Here is a 19,884-nt window from a genome sequence, read left to right as displayed (position 1 = left end):
AAACTGGCTTATTATCAATTTTAGTATGAAAAGTACTGATGAAGCTCAAATGTACTCAGAGTTAGTTTTGAGTCCAGAATTTGAAAGATGGAGGAGGTATTCCACAATGGTAGGTAGAGAGCATGCAGTAGGGTCGAGCAAGCTAATTGAACACCAGAGAGAGAGTGTGACCAGCAGAAGAAAGGAGGTGTTGATGCTCCTGTACCAGTCATTGGTGAGGCCCCACCTGGAGTATTGTGTTCAGTTTTGGAGGTCATATCTTGCTAAGGATGTAAACAGAATTGAAGCAGTGCAAACAAAAGCTACAAAAGTGGTATGGGATTTGTGTTACAAGACGTATGAGGAGACACTTGCTGACCTGAACATGTATACCCTGAAGGAAAGGAGAAACAGGGGTGATATGATACAGACGTTCAAATATTTGAAAGGTATTAATCCACAAACAAACCTTTTCCGGAGATGGGAACGTGGTAGAACTAGACATGAAAAAAGGTTGAAGGGGGTAGACAAGAAAAATGTCAGGAAGTATTTTTTCATGGAGAGAGTGGTGGATACTTGGAATGCCCTCCTGCTGATGCTGAGGTGGTGGAGATGAAAACGGTAACGGAATTCAAAAATGCATGGGATAAACATAAAGGAATCCTGTTCAGAAGGAATGGATCCTCAGAAGCTTAGCAGAGATTGGGTGGCAGCACTGGTGGTTGGGATGCGGGGCTACTGCCCTGAAAATGGCAGATACAAATCAAGGTCAGGTATACATATAAAGTAGCACATATGAGTTCATCTTGTTGGGCAGACTGGATGGACTGTACAGGTCTTTCTCTGCTGTCATCTACTATGTTACTATGTATGTTTCTACTACTACTACTATTTAGCATCTCTATAGCGCTACAAGGCATATATTGTAGAGACTTCATGAGGAACGTTCAATGAATGCAGATCTATGTCGTTAGGTACCAAGCCATCAGGGCTAGAGAGCAAGAATCTGGATGAAGAAGGGATCCCTCGTTCTGTGTTAAGGTTGCAAAGGGATCCAACTTAAAAGGTTCCCTGGACAGCAACTCAACCAGTAGGGAGCAATTAGAATCATGATTTCTTGGTCTCGGTGTAGTTTGATAAGCGTTTTCCCTATGAGAGGCAGTGAGGGAAAAGCATATAGTAGACTCATCCCCCGGCAGAGTAAGAATGCATCTGGGGCTATGCGGTTGGGAGCACAGAGTCTGGAACAGAAGCAAGGAAGTTTGTTGTTCTGAAAAGCGACCAGGTCTATCGTAAAGGTTCCCGACTGCTGGACTATTTGACGAACAACTGATATGCTCAGACCCCATTCGTGAGGTTTAAGGACTCTGCTGAGTTTTTCTGCTAAGGCATTCTGTTTTCCGGCTAAACAGCTCTTAAAAAGGCATTTCAAGAAGCTACCCAAGTCCAGATTTGGATTGCTTGGCAACAGAAGAGGTAAGATCCGGTTCCACCCCATTTGTTCAGGTAATACATTGCTACTTGACATGCAAACTAGTATAACCTGATTGAGAATCTGATTCTGGAAGGTTTTGAGAGCGTTCTAAACAGCTCACAATTCCAGGAGACTGATATGGCGACGTTGCTATCATGGAGACCAAGAACCCTGTGTGTATGGAGACCGGCGAGATGAGCTCCCCAACCTGTCATGGAAACATCAGTGGTGAGAACCTTGTGATGTGGAGGGGGTTGGAACAGAAGGCTTCAGGTAAAATTGTTGGATACCATCCACCACTGTAGTGGCGTAGCTGTGGAGCTATTTGGATCTGAGCGGATAGTAATCCCATGGCTTGTGACCATTGAAAGGAGCGTCAGAGTGTCTACCGAGGAATTCAAAAGTGAAGTTGAGCCAATGGTGTTACATGGACTGTTGAAGCCATGGGGCAGAGGAGGCAGAGCATGACAAGCAGATATACGAGTTAACTGAGATACCTAAGTGGCAAGATGTAGTATATTGTTCGCCCTAGGATGAGGAAGGAATGCGCGAACTTAGTTGTGTCAAGGAGTGACCCTGTGAACTCAAGTGTATACTGGCTGAAGATGTGATTTGGGGTAGTTGATGACAAATCCGAGTTCTAGGAGTCTTATCATAGACAGCATGGAAGCGCTGGTGGACTCCTGAGAGGCTGCTTTGATTAGACAACTGTCCAGGTAAGGGAAGACATGGATGCCCCGTCTGTGAAGCATTGCAGCTACTACTACTACTAGACAGTTCATGAAGAATCAAGGAGCAGAGGCCAAGCCAAACATTATGACACTGTACTGAGCAATGTTTCCCAAATCCATACCTGGGGTACCCCGTGCCAGTCAGGTTTTCAGGCTAGCCACAATGAATATGCATGAACTTGATTTGTATACACTGCCTCTATTATATGCAAATCTCTCATGCATATTCATTGTGAATATCCTGAAAACCTGACTGGGAAAGGGGTAGTCCAGGACCGGACTTGGGAAACACTGCTGTAGAGCTCCACAGTATAGAGCTGCATAGAATAGGGTTTGCGGGAATACCATGGGGACCCTCTCCAGATCTGTGGCAATCCCACAGGGATGGACACAGGTCTGGCGGGGTTCCAACTGTAGTGTAGCGCAGGGCTCAACAAACCATGTCTGCAATCCTTCTCTCCCCTCCCAGGTCCAGCCAGTGACTCTCTCCCTCTCCCCCACTTTCTGAACCCTGCCTCTTCCCCCCCACACACACACACACCACCAACCCCCCTCCCCTGAGTCTAACATGTTTCCTTGGCCCTCCAGCAGTGATTAAAACACACTGCTCTGGCTGACGTTGAAGCCATTCCTCTGCCAGATCTCACCCTCCTGAGGTAACTTCCTGTTTCCGCGAAGAGTGGGACGCAGCAGAGGAAAGGCCACAATGCCAGCAAGAGAGCAGAATGTTCTAACCACTACCAACTAAACAGGTTTGAGTCTAGGACCTGGAGAGGAGGAGAGTTGGTGAGGGAGAAACGATGGACTTGAGGGTGGTGGGAATGAGAGGGAGATGTGCTGGATCATGGGGGCTGGGGCTGGAGGGAGATGTGCTGGACCCTGGGGGGCTGAAAGGAATTATGCCAGACTATGAGTATGAGCAGGGGAGGGACAGGGCACAGACAAGCTATGCTGGGCATGGTGTAAAAAAATGGAGACATGGACACAGGGAATTGCTGGAAAAGGTGTGGGATAGGAACATAGAGGGGTGTTGTTGGTCACAGGGGGAAAGACAGGGGCACGGAGTCAATGCTGAATATAAGGGGAGGATAGGGACACTAAAAGGGCAGATACTGAACAGAGAAGGTAGACAAGAAACAGGGACACAGAAGAGCAGTGCTGGACAGGACAGATAGGGACACGGAGAAGATGGATGGCAGACATGGAGAAAGAAGAAATGCCAAATAATACAGGAGACCTTGGAAAGGCAGGGAAAATGGAGAAAAGCAGAAGACACGGACAAAATTGAATGGAAAAATAAAATGCTCAAGACTACAAAGGTAGAAAAAAAATATTTTATCAAGTGGATTGTGTCAGCTTTGGGAAATGTGCATAGGTTGGGTTATTTTAGTACAGGCGATGGGCGGGGATGGAGGAGATTACTAGCGGGGATGGGCAGGGACAGGTTAAATTTCCATCCCCGTGCAACTCTCTACTCCACAGTGGAAGCAGAGGAATCTTCTGTGTGCAGGGAGAATAGATATGGGTTATATGCCTCTTTGATGTCTAAAGAGCAAAGCAAATCATTCATGGGAAGTAGCAATCCCAGAGATACCATGCAAAAAACGTTTCTTTGAGGAGAAACTTTAGGCCGAACGTACTCCTCCTGTCTTTTTCAGAATGAGAAAACATCTGGAGCAGAATCCTCAACCCCTTTCCAGCGAATGAACTGGGTTTATTGCATTCTGAAGGAGGGCTGAGAGCTCCTCTCGACAAACTCATTTGGAGGGAGTTCAAACAAGACTCTCTTGAAGGATGATCGGGGGAGGGGGGGGGCTTTCACCAATACAGAGTGTAGCTGTGTTGAATGGCATGTAGAACACATCAGTTGGAGGTTATGAGAGGCCATCTCTGTTAGAAGAGAATAAGTCTCCCTCCGACAGGTGGGTCGTTTGGCACAGACAGCTGTACTTTGGCAACTAGGAAGGAGTTTAAAAAGTTAGGTTGCTGTTTAGACAGAGGGTGTCTGGGATTTTTGTCCCAGCTAATGTCTTGGACATGAGCACTGGGGTGTAGCCCGTTGGAGTGGAGGTGGCATAGGGATGTAACAATGCTTAGATATACAGTAGTTGGAACGTCGATATCCTCCGTGAAATCTTCCAGTAGAAGCAGATCACTTTAATATTCCCTTATCTCTTGTTTTTTTTTTTTTTTTTTTTTAATCATTTATTTATAATTTTTTCATTTTACAAGGATCACTTGCAAAACAGTAAAACAGAGATGATTGTACATTAAAACAATATTAGAAGAAAACAATCTCAACAAGATAAATGGATTTTATACAATCTTTCTCTCTCTTAGACCACAAAATAAATAGGGAGAGTGAAACAAGGAGATCAATTTAAACAACAGCAAACAAAGAAAACGTGGTATTAACCCGATTATCCCCAGTTATTATTTATCTAAATCATTATTCCACATTGATCATCTGGTTGGTTTCTTCAAGACCATAACGGTGCATAGTCCATCAATTTCATTGGAAACATACTTATTGTCCAATATTAGTGAAAGTAATACACCTGATTTCATTTTTTTCCCTTTTAAAACCAGAAATTGTTTAACAATATAAACCCTTGAATCTCCAATCCAATTCCCGCTGATTAAAGTAATCCCAGTTTCACAGGCTTCACTCCTTTTGAATTAATATATTAAGAGGAATCATTTCAGAGGAAAAAAAACATTATCCCTTATCTCTTGTTTGTCCTGTTTGTCCTAATTAGATTGTAAGCTCTGTTGAGCAGGGACTGTCTCTTCATGTTCAAGTGTACAGCGCTGCGTACGTCTAGTAGTGCTATAGAAATGATAAGTACTAGTAATAGTATGAGGCCTTGATAGAGTCTTTATTATATCTGTATGTTTTTAAATCAGATTGGCCACCTCCTCAACTTGTCACAAACAAGGTTTTCTCCATGACAAGAGACATCTGCTAGACACTCCTGGAGAGCAGATTCAAGATCAGAGACTCTGAGCCAGGATAATTAGTGCATCACTACTGCTAAAGAGATACATGCAGACATTGAAGACCTGCCTTGCAAAATATTTATGACAGTCTAGAAGTTTTCTGTGAAGTTTTTGGAATGTTTGTCGTCAGAGGGAAGAGTACTCCGAATTAGAGATGTTAAGTAGATGGTGGAATAAAGTTGGTAATCCAAAATGCAATTTGTTAGCACTGATACTTGAAACATTTTTCTGCCAAAAGTCTAATGTTCTCGCTTCTCTGCCAGGAGGAGCAGCAGCATGAGATATTGCACTGTGAGTGCATTTTAAAGCAGACTCTACCACCACTTGTCACTGTTTTTCAGTGGCGTAGGAAGGGGGGGGGCGGTGGGGCGGTCCGCCCCGGGTGCACGCCGCTGGGGGGGTGTTGGATCCGTTGGTTCCTTGCTCCCTCTACCCTGGAACAGGTTACTTCCTGTTCCGGGGCAGAGAGAGCAAGGAACCAACGGAGCCGACGCAGCTCCCAGCGACGTGGACTCGGGGGCGGATCGGTCCTCCCGCCCGCCCCTCGCTTCTTCGTCAATTAAGAATGCGCTCCGGGGGGGGGAGGGAGGGTGCGCACCGAGGGGGGGGGGCGTCGTGCTGCACCCGGGGGGGGGGGGGGTGCGCAGCGGCGACCCGCCCCGGGTGTCAGCCAGGGCTACGGCTCTGCTGTTTTTCAGGATAACTCTTGCACTCCATTCTGCTACGCCAATGACATTCACATTTTTTGTAAATTCTCAGACTCCTCCTCCATTCAGCGACTTAACATCTGTTTATCTCAAGTATCCACTTGGCTAGCAAACAACCTTCTGTATCTCAATGTAACTAACTCTGAAGCTATCTGCCTACTACGCCCCTCCCCTTCCCCTTAGGGACTCTGTCAAAATCCTGAGTGTCACCTTTAATTCTGTTCTCCATTCTGCTTTCTTTGCCCTTCATAGAGTACACGCAGTGCACCCTTTCCTTCCTGCCGGACTTAGTCTCTCCTTTGTTCTAGCACTTCTCAGACTTCACTACTGTAGTTCGCTCTACACTTGTCTTCCTCTCTCTTCTCTCAAATGGCTTCAACTGGTACAATCAACGGCTGTTAACTTATTACACAATACTCACTGCTTTGACTGTGTCACCCCACCCCCACCCCGCTCCAAACACTGGCTTCCTGTATCTGTTTGCATTATTTTCAACTCTGCTTGTTTACAAATCCAGATCTCCCTCAGTGCCTTCCTATCTCTTTCCCTATGCCCCCCTTCGCTGCCTTCATTCTGCTAATAACAACCTGTTGACATTACCCTCTCCCACCCTGCCAGTACCTGACACTTCGCATTCTGTTAAAATGGTCCCAACTCTGGAATGACCTTCCATTATTCATCAGGAATCAACCCTCCATTCCCACTTTTAAACAAACCCTCAAAGCTCATCTTTTTTCTTTCCTAATATAACTTTACTGTAATCTATGATTTTTCTCTCCTGCCTCTTAAAACTTACCATGGTTTTGTATTGTATTTTTCTACTTCTGTTACTACTTTATTATTATTATTATTTATTTAGATTTTGCTCACACCTTTTTCAGTAGTAGCTCAAGGTGAGTTACATTCAGGTACACTGGATATTTCTCTGTCCCAGGAGGGCTCACAATCTAAGTTTGTACCTGAGGCAATGGAGGATTAAGTGACTTGCCCAAGACCACAAGGAGCAGCAGTGGGATTTGAACCGGCCACCTCTGGATTACAAGACCGGTACTCTAATCACTTGGCCACTCCTCCACTCCACTTTATTGTGTAAACCGCTGGCCTAGCAGCAGTATATCAAGAAATCAGAAATAAAAGAATGAATGATGTGGTAGTTGTGTTCTCTCAAACCCTGCACATTTCTGTATTCTATTGAGGCAGTGGACAAAGAAATGATATTAAAAGTCTGGTGTTTAAAAAGTTCAATTTTTTACCTTGCAACTAAAGTGAAGGAATGCCAGATGGTTCAGATTATTTTCAATGTCTAGCTTGGCTAAGCCAAAGGTTAGAAAGGTCAGTGAGAAATGAAACTCTGTCCCTTGTGAATGATGAAGGCTAGCTCAACATTTGTATACTATTAGGCATATTGAATAGTTTTGCAAGCAGGCATGAGCCAGACATATGACATATTGTAGTTTAAAGATTAGGCAGAAATACTGTTTAGAGAGAGGCAATAGATTAGAATTTAGAAGTTCTTGATATTTAGAATATGTTTTATAAGGATGCTTATTTTAGAATATGTTTTATTCTGTAATTTCTATGTAGAATATTTGTTCAATTCTTTGTCTGACTTTCTAAGCAAAGACTGCAGTGAAGAGGCCAACATGTGTTTTGAGTTTTCTGTGGTCCTAGCAAGTTCTGTGTAAGAAGCTGATAGGTGAAAGAGGTCAGGACTAGTCAGCTCTCTTCTCCTTGATTAATTATAGGTAAAATGTAGGAATGGTCCTGGAAGAAATAACAAACTATAGCTGTATGCTATTAAGTAAGATTGGCCCTTGACCCCTTTAATGAATGCCAGAGTTTAGTTAGCAGTTAGTACTAGGAATATGAGAATAACCAATGTCAGATTGGGCCTCTTAGTCTCTAAGGGAACCCAGTTTAAGCTATAGATGAGAAATCAATCATAATGAGAAATGTAAGAGTTCTGGTGCCATATTGTCTGGCTTGAGGGGCCCCAGGTCAGAGGTCAGTTTGAGAAATATCAAACCTATGTAACTGATATTTTAAAAGTAATGATTGGTTGAGGCAAGGTAGCTAATCTATTCCTTAACCAATTGGAGAGTAAGGGGGGGCTAGGCTAGGAGGGGGCTAGAACAGTATTTAAGTGGGAGAAGAAGCAGTTTACGTCAGAAGGAGCTCAGAAGAAAGAGAAGGACAGAAGGAACAGACAGAAGAAGGAGAAGACAGCATAAGAAGAGAAGCAGCTGAGACAGAAGCCACAAAGACACAGAGAGCTGAGAAAGAGAAGAAAAGAGCTAGAACTGATGTCCTACTGTGTTTGCTGGCAAATAAAGAAGATTACTCTCTCATTCTGGTGTGTGCTGTCTGACTCCTGAAGTATCATAAATTCATGCCTCCATTCCTGCAACACTATAGTGTCAATTTTCTTTGGGGCAATCTGAGCTGTCAGAGAGATCTCCCAGTTTTTTTTTTTTTAATAAAGTACTTTTCACAACATATTTGGGGAGAAATTGTATGACTCTCCACCAAGAGAGGAAATTAAATCTATAACTTCATAAATTTCTGAACAAGGTTCTTCCTGTTTCTATAAAGGTATAGATTGTGCCAACTCACAAAGCCTGAAAGAGATATGCTTTTTTTTTTTTGGGGGGGGGGGGGGGCTTACGCCTCTGAGGTGACTGAGAAGGATCAGATGGAATGCCATAAGACTTCTCATCCGAGGCCCTGATTTGTCTCCCAAGAGAGGTCCAAGTCTGACTCTTTAAAGTACTGCTCACGAGGAGCATGGGGAAGAATGTCAATCAGAATGTCAACTTTGTGTCGAGGTGTGTCAAAGGCATATGAGCTTTTGAAGTTGAAGAAAGCTCTTCTGCTGATGACGCATGTGTCGGTCGGGTGCAGGCTGCCCCCGATGGTCAACATTGAGCAAGTGTGTGGGATCTCTCCCGTGACTGTCTCTCTGATATATCCACAGGCTGGGCTGAGGATGGCACAAGCACCCTATAAGCCTGTATAGGCTGCAACTGAGATAGCCCTGAAAGATCTTCATTAAACATATCCCGAATTTACTCACGAAGGGTAGGCGTCGGTACCGGCTGAGAAAGTCAAGTGGACGCAGCCCGAGAGATAGACTGGGCAGGTGTAAATGATCTGGAAGACCACAAAGGCTCTCAAGGTGTTATGAGCTGGAGAGCACTCCCTGCAGCATGGACGCGTCCCGTGCAGAGGACACTGATACAGGGCAGGTATGGGCTGAGTATCTGGAGGGAGAATGATAGCGATGCTTCTTAGGTTTATTGTGATGTAGGTCCCTCGATGCAGAGAGCACCAATAATGAGAACGTACTGAACTGACGTGATCGATGTTGCATGGGTGAACTAGATGTCAATGCAGGTTCCGCATTGAGTAGTCTCTTGCCATGCTCGATGTGGATGCCGATGCAGAACCAAAATGTTTTTTTCACACTGGAGTCTGCAGGCTTTAAGGGACTTTGCCTGTATACGCTGGTAGAGGTTGCAGTGAATGTCTCAGTGGTCTGGACCTAGGCAATGAACACAACAATTACAGGGGGTCTTGCATCGAGTACACTTCTTAAAGCCACTCAACACCCATAATGACACGGAGGGTAAAAACAGCTGATGCAAGGTCAAAAGGCTCTATGGCCCAGGGAGCTTGAGTGATTCTGTGCCCCCCAAAAAAGGTTAGTGCCTCATGGGTAGGAAAAAGGGCTCAAGGAGCTGAAAAATTAATAGAAAAAAAATGTATAAAATAATACAAATGACAGAAAAAGATAAATTATAAAAAAAAATATATATCCCAAAAAAGGGAAGGCACCAAAAAGGCAAAACATTTTCGTGCTGATAACACAATCTTTACTCTGCTCTTCAGTAAAACAAAAGACTGTTGGTCCTGCACTCGCGTGTCAGGCAATAAGAAGATATGCAGGTATTAGGAAGGCATATTTTAGACATAAATTTGCCCAACATAATTTGTTGCTACAATATTCTAATGTGGATAATGAGGACAGGGGGGTGGTGGTCCTGCCATACGTGGGTGGTAGTTCAAGAATCACAGTTTTAATTCATAAATACTGGGAGACATTGAAAGTTCACCCTAGTTTGCAAGAATGTCCCCCTTATTGCCTACCAAAGGCCAAAAACAATAAGAGAAATACTAACATATAAACGTATTGATTAGCAACAGCAGAATGCTATATTAACTGGACATGTTAGATGTGGTGCCAATGATGTCCAATTGTTGTGGAAGATATAGAACGACATGCCCCCCCATTCCCAACGTAGGATAACATCACGTAGTAATACCGATTGCAATAGTAGGAATGTAGTTTATTTGATCCAATGCCCTTGTAATTTACTGTATGTGGGCAAGTCTTCAATATCTATTAGACAGCGACTGACAGAGCATAAATCAAGAATCAATACTGTTACTCTCTCAGCTCATATTGTGAATCATTGGATGGAACTGTACCATGATTGGCGTGACATCCACTGGCAGGTCACTGATAAAATACAGATGGGTTGGGAGGGCGAGATGTTGATGCATTATTAAACTACAGGGAACAGTGGTGGATTTTCATACCACCAACAGGTTTGAATTTAGAACTGGATTGGGCATCAGTGATGAAACATGTTTTTAAGGGATTATTTCATTGGCTGTTGGGGATCATGTGGTATATTTAAACTCACGCACTTTTGTATTACAAATGAATGAGGCAGGTTGTGGCGCAGTGTGTGAATGCTACGAGTTTGAAGGTAAAGATTTATACATTTAAAGTTTTAAGGTAGTTTCCATTTAGGCATACTCTTTTTAGTGACTTTTGTCGTTGTTTATCTTAGTTGTACCGGACCACACCCTGAGGCAACAGTACCAAAACATGCCGCATGTTGGTTGGCTTCCATGCTCTGCATATTTCTTTTCTTATTATTTTTATTGAACATTTTTTGAAATAAGAAAATATCCAACAAAGCATTGTATACAGTTGCATATGAAGCATTGTAACACTCAGCCATCCCTCCCCCCCAACCAACCCTCCCTCCCTTAACATGAGAAATGATATGCATATGGCCACTGCAAGTTCATTTCCAGTTCTCGTTCAGATGGATTCCAAGAATTAGAGTCACAGTCTACATCACAGGAACCACCAGTCAGAGGGCATCCAAGTCGATCCCCGATAGAGATCTCCATTCTCTATACTTGTCCCATAGTTTATAGGAGTGGGTCACCTGCCCAGATCGAATAGCCTTGAGTTTCGACATCTGATATAAATAATCCATCTTGTGAAACACCTTAATCACTGGTGGTACATGCAGATTTTTCCATGATGAAGCTAGTGTTATCTTGCCCGCCACGAGGAAGGTCGAGGCCAATCGATGCATAGTTGGTGTAATCCCTCTGGGGCAAAAGTGTAATAGACAGTGTTCTGCCGTGGCTGGATAGACTTTTCCCAGCATCTGGCCAAGCTGACATAGCAACTCTGCCCAATAGCTTTTTATTCTTGGGCAGGACCACCAGATGTGAAACATCTCCTACTGCCTTACAGCCCCTCCAGCAATGGCTTGAGGATTGTTTAAACCTCCAGCAATGGCTTGAGGATTGTTTAAACATTTTTGCTGATCGGTCAGGTGTATAATACCAAGGATACAAAATCTTGTAGCCATTCTCTATCAAAGAGCTACTTATAGATACTCTTAACATATAACCAAATGCTCGTTCCCAGCTCTGCATATCATGACTAACCCTCAGGTCACGTTCCCATCGCTGTGTGTATTTCAGGATAGATGACCTATGAGATAAAAGTGCTGCATTGATTTGAGAGACACATCCTCTGGCACTCCCCCAACCCCCACCCCCATTGCCCGCTCTAGTTCTGTTTCTTCTAGCTGTAGCTCCTCTCGTGCTCTGCGGTAAATATAATTTCTTATCCGGTTACAGTGAAACAGGTGATGGCGCTCTGCATACTTCAAAGATTAATTTAAGTATAAAATACTTTGAGAACTTAAGATTTATAGTAAAATGTTAAGAGACAAACCAATAAGGAGGCAGGTGAGCTATAGGCTTACATGCTCATATGAAAGGAGTCACCGCTGAGGTTCGTGATTATTAAAAATTTTAAAACTATATCTTATTGAAAAGGTAAAATTAATTCTTACCTGATAATTTTCTTTCCATTAGTCCCAACAGATCAATCCAGAGACGCGTGGGTTATGTCCCTCTACCAGCAGGTGGAGATATAGTAAACCTCTGAAGTTCTCTCTATGTGGTCATGTGCAGTCACCTTAACTTCAGTATTGTCAATGCCAAAGCAGTGGAAGACGAAAGAGGATGTCCTCTCCTGCCTGCATAAAGCCCATGTAGGCTCCTCAATCACTCCTGCGGGAGGGTAACAGAAGGTTTCCTTTATGATTTGTTTTGTCTTGCCTTTTTTTGTTGTTGTTGTACCCAAAAATCAAATGAAGGAATCTGATGAAACTGAGGCAACTAGAAGAAAACACTTAACCCAGAACAACAAAGGGCGAGCCTCTGGATTAATTTGTTGGGACTAATGTAGAGAGGTGGTAGCCCTGTTAGCCCACTTTTAAAGGTAATCAATAGAAATAAAACATGGAAAAGAAAATAAGATGATACCTTTTTTTATTGCACATAACTTAATACATTTCTTGATTAGCTTTCGAAGGTTGCCCTTCGTCAGATCGGAAATAAGCAAATGTTGGTAGATGACAGTATATATAAGTGAAACATCACAGCATTTCAGTGACAGTCTAACAGGATGGGGGTGGGAAGGTGAGAGGTAGAGAGATGTGCATGAAGACAGGAGGGTGTCAAAGCAATACAATTTTATGGTTTATAATGGGCTAGAAAACCCAGATCTTTGTTAAATCCTGTCTGGTGGGTGTCAAAATATTTAATCATTCTGACTTCAAAGGTCTTACGTTCCTGTATTGTTTTAAAGTTACCTTTTAGGATTCTTACCATGAAATCACTGGTACAGTGTTCTGGTTTTGTAAAGTGCTGCCCCACAGGCATGACATCTTTATTGGTACTAGCATTTTTCATATGGTGTCTATCCAGCTTACAATCGAAAGAGAAAAACACCTATATTTCGACCCAAATCGGGAGATGGGCGGTTTTCTCGCAAAGGCGCCCAAATCGGTATAATCGAAAGCCGATTTTGGGCGTTTCCAACTGCACTCCGTCACGGAAACGAATAAAGTTGACGGAGGCGGGACTGGGGCGTGGTTATCAGCCGAGAGATGGGCGTCTGTAGCTGATAATTGAAAAAAAAAAAAAAGGCGTTTTGACCGCTATTTTGGGTCACTTTTTTTGGACCCTTTTTTTTTCCACAAACAAGTCCCAAAAAAGTGCCCCAACTGCCCAGATAACCACTGGAGGGAATCTGAGATGACGTCCCCGGACTCCCCCAGTGGTCACTAACCCCTCCCACCAAAAAAAACCCCCACTTTAAAAACCTTTTTCCCAGCCTGTATGCCAGCCTCAAATGCTGTACCCACCTCCATGACAGCAGAATGTGTTCGATCCTCTCACAGCCTTCCCCTGGGTCAGATGTGGCTCTCGGGTGCACTACAGGGTCACATCAGCATTGCATTGTGGTGGGTGTAGGGTATTGGGCTCCGTGATTTCATTAGCTTGTGTTACAGTCTCACGATGTTGGTAGTTGGTAGGCTCTTCTCCCATGGTGCTTTTCCCCCTGCCTACTGGGTCAGAGTGTGCCCTGTTGTGTTTCCTGTTGTAGTCCATGTGGTAGTGGCCATTTTTGTAAGCCAGTTTTAGTTCCCTTTCCTGTGTTAGCCACGTTAGACAACTTAGTTCTTACCTTGAACGTGGCTGAAAGAGGGCATTGTGCAGCATTCTGCCAGCTCTGACCTACTGCTAATCTCAGTACCAGGGAGACTTGTTGCCAGTGGGGCACAACCTCTGCAGTTAACTGCGAGTAAACGTGCTTATCCCAATAAAGGACGTTTACAGAGAGATTAGTCTTCAGGTGTCAACTGGTGTGCCAATGTTATACAGCAGCAACAAGTCCTAGAGGCCTGCGTGTATGCAGGTCCCTGGAGCACTTTTAGTGGGTACCGCACTTTTAGTGGGTACTGCAGTGCGCTTCAGGCAGGTGGACCCAGCCCCCCCCCCCCCACCTGCAACACTTGTGCTGGTAAATGGGAGGCCTGCAAAACCCACTGTACCCACATGTAGGTGCCCCCTTCACCCCTAAGAGCTATGGTAGTGTTGTGGGTAGTAGGTTTTGGGGGAGGGGGTTGGGAGCTCAGCACCCGTGGTAAGGGAGCTATGCATGTGGGAGCTTTTTCTGAAGTCCACTGCACTGACCTAGGGTGCCCAGTTGGTGTCCTGGCATATCAGAGGGGCCAGTGTACTACCAATCCTGGCCCCTCCCACGACCAAATGGCTCGGATTAGGACGTTTTTGAGCTGGGCGTTTTTAGTTTCCATTATCGCTAAAAAAAAACAAACGCTCAGCTCAAAAACGTCCGTTTTTTCGAAAATAGGGTTCGGAAAGGTATTAATCCGCAAACTAACCTTTTCCGGAGATGGGAAGGTGGTAGAACGAGAGGACATGAAATGAGATTGAAGGGGGGCAGACTCAAGAAAAATGTCAGGAAGTATTTTTTCACGGAGAGAGTAGTGGATGCTTGGAATGCCCTCCCGCGGGAGGTGGTGGAAATGAAAACGGTAACGGAATTCAAACATGCGTGGGATAAGCATAAAGGAATCCTGTGCCGAAGGAATGGATCCTCAGGAGCATAGTCAGTATCGGGAGGCGGGGCTGGTGGTTGGGAGACGGGGATAGTGCTGGACAGACTTGTACGGTCTGTGCCAGGGCCGGTGGTGGGCAGCGGGACTGGTGGTTGGGAGGCGGGGATACTGCTGGACAGACTTGTACGGTCTGTGCTGGAGCCGGGGTTGGGAGGCGGGGCTGGTGGTTGGGAGGTGGGGATGGTGCTGGGCAGACTTGTGCGGTCTGTGCCGGAGCCGGTGGTTGGGAGGCGGGGATAGTGCTGGGCAGACTTATACGGTCTGTGCCCTGAAGAGCACAGGTACAAATCAAAGTAGGGTATACACAAAAAGCAGCAAATATGAGTTATCTTGTTGGGCAGACTGGATGGACCGTGCAGGTCTTTTTCTGCCGTCATCTACTATGTTACTATGTTACTATTCACGGACCTGTTCTCGGAGATAAACGCCCATGGAGATAGGTGTTTGCGTTCAATTATGCCCCTCCACGTAAATTAAATCTCTTCTTTAGCATCTGACTTGTTTCTCCAATGTAGCAGCCTTCGTTGCATTTTTTACACTGAATGATATATACCACATTGGAAGATGAGCACGTGAAAGATTCCTTAATGTTGAATATTTTTCCTTTGTGAATGACCGTGGGGTCCTGTGAAATGTTTTGGCATAGTTTGCAGCTGGATATATTGCAAGGATGTGTGCCATTCTTTTCTTTTTGAGTCTATGTTGGGAGCTATACCAACCAGTTAACCTGCAGCACTGTAGCATAGTGTTAGTCATCCCAGACACGCAATGAACTGCTTGACAAGACCAGCAATATAGGAGTGAAGAAAAAAGATGTCCCAGCTGCAATACAGTTGAGTACCACAGCTTCTAATATTATGCACCAACCAGCCTTGAACCTGTGACCTTCATGCTGAAAACCAGCCACCCTCCAAAATAACTGTTGTGCTTCACAAAGCACTGTAAACACTGTGTCTGTAGAAAACATGGAATACAGCAACACAGATTCCATGACTATCATGAAAACCAGGATAGACCTGGCCTCAGAAAACAAGCAAAAATGTCAAACTTTTCACAGAAACATGGAGCCAGTAGGTCTAATCTTGACTGAAGACTAAACTCCTCTGTAAAGATAGGAAGCAGGAAAAACACTACACCAAAAAAATCTCCATAAGATAGGAGAGAGGATCCCCCTCTCCCCTGGTACCCAATAAGGCCAGGAGAGCATAAAAACAGGCAGTAAGCCATCAGTGAACAGCCGCCAATCACCCTAAATTCACACCATATGTACTCCCTCAGAAAAACAGCACACACCAATACCTATACTACCAAATAAACAGAATAACCATGCCACCTGCCACCAGCAAGGCAGAAGAAGGGAAGTATCCAGAAGCAATCAAGAAATCGTCAGTGGCAAAGTTAAACTCTGCAGATAAGATCACGAAAAGGCAATATACCACACCAGCCATCTCTGAACAGCTGCACAGTGGCAGCGCAACCTGCGCAAGAGGAGAAAAGCGAACATCGCCCTAGTATGTATGAACTCTCCCCACACTGCACAGCGCCCCACGGACGGGAACATAAGTGATGGATTGGCCTGTGTATGGTAGGCAGATAAGAAGTCCCTGATGTACAGCTCCTCTGCGGCATTGAGGAGGAAGAGACCAATAAGCCAGAACAGCCAGAAACAATTGTGACAGCCCATAAGCAGAGGGAAGCATGAAAGCAGACCTGCCACAGGACCTTTTCCACTGCGCTGCCAGCACACACCCCTGATCCAGCACCCTCAAGTCAGGAAACACCAATTGCAACCAAGAGGCCTCTCGCCAATGGAGGGGAGGGCGGAGGACCAGAACCCCTGGTGAAAATGGCTGCTCCGCCACACAGCACATGGATCCCTATACAGAGGCTCACAGCTTGTCAGGATCCAGTCAGACTGTAGCAGAACAGGCACCACCAGAACAGGGCTTGACCCCCTTGTCCAGCACGGAGGGAGGGCTGAGGAAAAGCCCACTATGGTTGTCATCAGAACTGGCACAGAATCATACTTGCAGGAAGAACCACACATGCCCTGTAAAAACAAAATGGCCACGGCAAGCTGAAGAGGAACAAGATCCCAGAAGGTGCCAAGGATAATGCCACTCCAGTTTCCAGTCCACAACAGTGCAGGACCAAACAACAAGTGCCCCAGGGCCAGGAGAACCTTCCAAACACAAAAAAGAAAACACACGGACAGAGCCTGAAATCAAGCAGAAGCAATGGTAATTCACCCCAGTGCTGAGGAGGAAGGAGATAGCTGCAGCTGTGAAATCATCCAGTTGCCCAAAGCAGAACTCCACCACTCCAAGAAAGAGCCATAGCCAAAGCATTGAATAGCCACTGTTCCTCCCTTATGAGGGTATTTTTTTTTTTTGGGGGGGGGGGGGTGAGAAAGGAGGTGGGACCTGGGGTGACCAGGTGTACTCCCTAAAGTCAGTAGTGCTCAGCAGGACACCACCATGCTCGACTGAACTGAGAAACCCAGAACAGGAGCCACCATCAGATGAGAGCAAGAGCTTGTGAGAAACTGTGCATCCGCCTGCTGGAGACAGAGAATACTGACACACCAAGGAGTAGTTCAGTACGCTATCTGCACCTGCTGGTAGATGGACACAACCCACAAGTCTTTAGATTCATCTGCTGCTGAAGCTAAGGAACCAAATGTTAGGAATTATTAGGAAAGGAATAGAAAATAAATCAAAGTATATTACAATGCTTCTATATTGCTCCATGGCGAGACCACACCTTGAGTATTATGTGCAATGCTGGTCATCGCATCTCAAAAAAGATACAGTGGAGCTTGAGAAGGTACAGATAAGGGTAAGCAAAACAATTAAAGGGATGGAAGTCCTCTCATATGAAGGAACGTTAAAGAGGTTAGGGCTCTTCAGCTTGTTGAAGAGACAGCTGAGGGGGAGGTATGATTTGGGTCTATAAAGTCCTGAATAGAGTGGAATGGATAAACATGAACCAATTGTTTAATCTTTCAAAAAGGACAAACACTAGGGGACGCTTCATGAAGTTACATATTTATTTATTTAGATTTTGCTTACACATTTTTCAAATAGTAGCTCAAGATGAGTTACATTCTGGTACACTGGGTATTTCCCTGCCCCTGGAGAGCTCACAATCTAAGGGCCCTGTTTAATAAGGTGCGTTAGTGTTTTAGCATGCCTACACTTAGTGCACGTGCTAACCATGTAGGCACATACATGGTTAACGTATATTAAAAATGTTAATTTTTATAATGCTGCTTAGTAAACAGGGCTCTAATTTTGTACCAGAGGCAATGGAGGGTCAAGTGATTTGCCCAAGATCACAAGGAGTAGCAGTGAGATTTGAACCGGGCATCTCTGGATGTCAAGACCAGTGCTCCAACCACTAGGCCACTCCTTTTATTGGGTGAAAGCAGATTTCAGTCTAAATGGACATTACTATAGAAAGAAACATTGCTTACGTATAAGTGGGTGTTCTCTGAAGTGTCTCAACTAGGGTCATGTGACCACAGCATCCAAAACACTTTCATAGCTCTTTTAAAAGGCAAAGGCTTCCCCTTACTTATGTGCCACAAGCTCCATATAAGGTATAATAGCATATTTAAAACAAACAAGAGAAAATATTTTTTCACTCAGCATGTGACCATCTGTGGGAAAAGGCAACAAAGGGCACCAGAAACAAAAAGAGGTTTTAATGAATTTTGTTAAAAGCAAACAATTTCTAATACAACAGTCCAACCCCCCACCTTTATGTGGAAAAAAAAAGTTACAGAAGTTTAAACTTGTAACTTTTCAGACTGCTTATGAATCCATGACATCAAAAAATAAAAATACGCCCATCTCAACATTTTGAATCTGCTACTTTAATCATCTTTTCTCAAAAATTATCACATATAGTTAGGCTCTGGACCTCTGCTGGAGCAAGTGGTAAAATCAGTCAATGTAGCTGGCTTTAAAAAAAAAGGTATGGAAAATTTTTGGAGAAGTCCATAAATTGTTATTAAGGTAGACTTGGAGAAAGCCACTGCTTATCATTGGGATTAAGTAGCATGTAATCTTGCCACTTTTGAGGACTCTGGAAGGTGTTTCCAACAGTGGCCAGGACCAGGGTACACTAGACTAAATGGACCCTTGCTCTGACCCATTAGAACAGTACTTACCAATTTTTCTGCAGCTACAAGCCCAAATCGTGTATATCGCTGCAGAAAGCACGCACCCGCCCAGGTCATGATCCCAAACACAGGTTTTGTTAACACCCCATTTGGGATCCCTACCCCAGTTTGGAAAGCTCACTGGACCTTTGGTTTGCCCAAGCATACCACATTCTATGTGCCAAATGGTTACCAAGCTCCCTCACGGATATTCTTTTTAAATACCCTGAAACAACCCAACTGGTCAGGTATTTAATAAATCAGGACGGACGCCCATCCCGATGTAACTACGCTTCCTCGGGGACTGAATATTCACAACAGCAAGACACAGAACAGCTTTACTCTTCTCTTCTCAGCAACACAGGCCTGGGTTTTTAAAGAGCTGCCAGCACCTCATTATCATTTGCTCTATCATATAGTTTTAGATCACCTACAATGTAAACATTGTTTTCCATATTCGCTTAGGTTAAAGTCCTTACTGCAGAAATTCCACATCATTTGCCCTCCATGGGCCTAGTTAACAGGGTCAAGTCAGAGCCAACAAACGTGAGGAATACAAGGCCAGGAATCAGGGATAAAAGCTAACAGACAGATGTTTTAACAGCGCAGAACCAGACTATGCAAAAAGCAAACAAGTACCGAGCGAGGCCTCGCACACAGAAAAACGCTATGACACAAAGCCAGTAGTTTCTCACACACTCCCTCTGTTTCCAGAATTCCCCTTCTTACCTTCTAGCTCTTCCATCTCTGCGCAACACACGATAGCTCCGGCTCTCTGTCTTCTTCAGTCTCTAGCTGCTGCTGCTGTAGCAACGGAGGCACCGACTGGGCGCCGCCCCCGACGCCCAAGCCCGAACCCTTGTATCCAGTTCCCTCATTGGCTCTACGCTGAGCAGAATGAGGCGGGGCCAGACGTCCAGTAGGCTCGCGGCGCCCGGCCGTCGTATATATTTTCAATGAGTAGTACGCGTGGGTGTAGCGGTGTTGGCGGGACAATAGTTATTGCTGTTGGCTATAAAAA

At 44.6% G+C, this 19,884-nt stretch overlaps 1 protein-coding gene across 2 annotated transcripts in view; it reads right to left on the bottom strand.

The window, feature by feature from the left end:
* The window catches only part of ZC2HC1A (zinc finger C2HC-type containing 1A), a 245,098-nt gene extending 225,423 nt beyond the window's left edge, over positions 1–19,675 (bottom strand). For both annotated transcript variants that reach the window (XM_030215727.1, XM_030215736.1), the window contains exon 1: positions 19,593–19,675. In XM_030215727.1, coding sequence (XP_030071587.1) covers positions 19,593–19,608 — 16 coding nt within the window. In that variant the 5' untranslated portion in view covers positions 19,609–19,675. The remainder of the gene's footprint in view (positions 1–19,592) is intronic.
* Between the last annotated feature and the right edge of the window lie 209 nt (positions 19,676–19,884).

This window comes from Microcaecilia unicolor, chromosome 1 (genome assembly GCF_901765095.1).
Source record: "Microcaecilia unicolor chromosome 1, aMicUni1.1, whole genome shotgun sequence".
NCBI lineage: Eukaryota > Metazoa > Chordata > Amphibia > Gymnophiona > Siphonopidae > Microcaecilia > Microcaecilia unicolor.
Note: the sequence above shows the minus strand (reverse complement) of the source record. Positions and strands in the feature narration are given on the sequence as shown.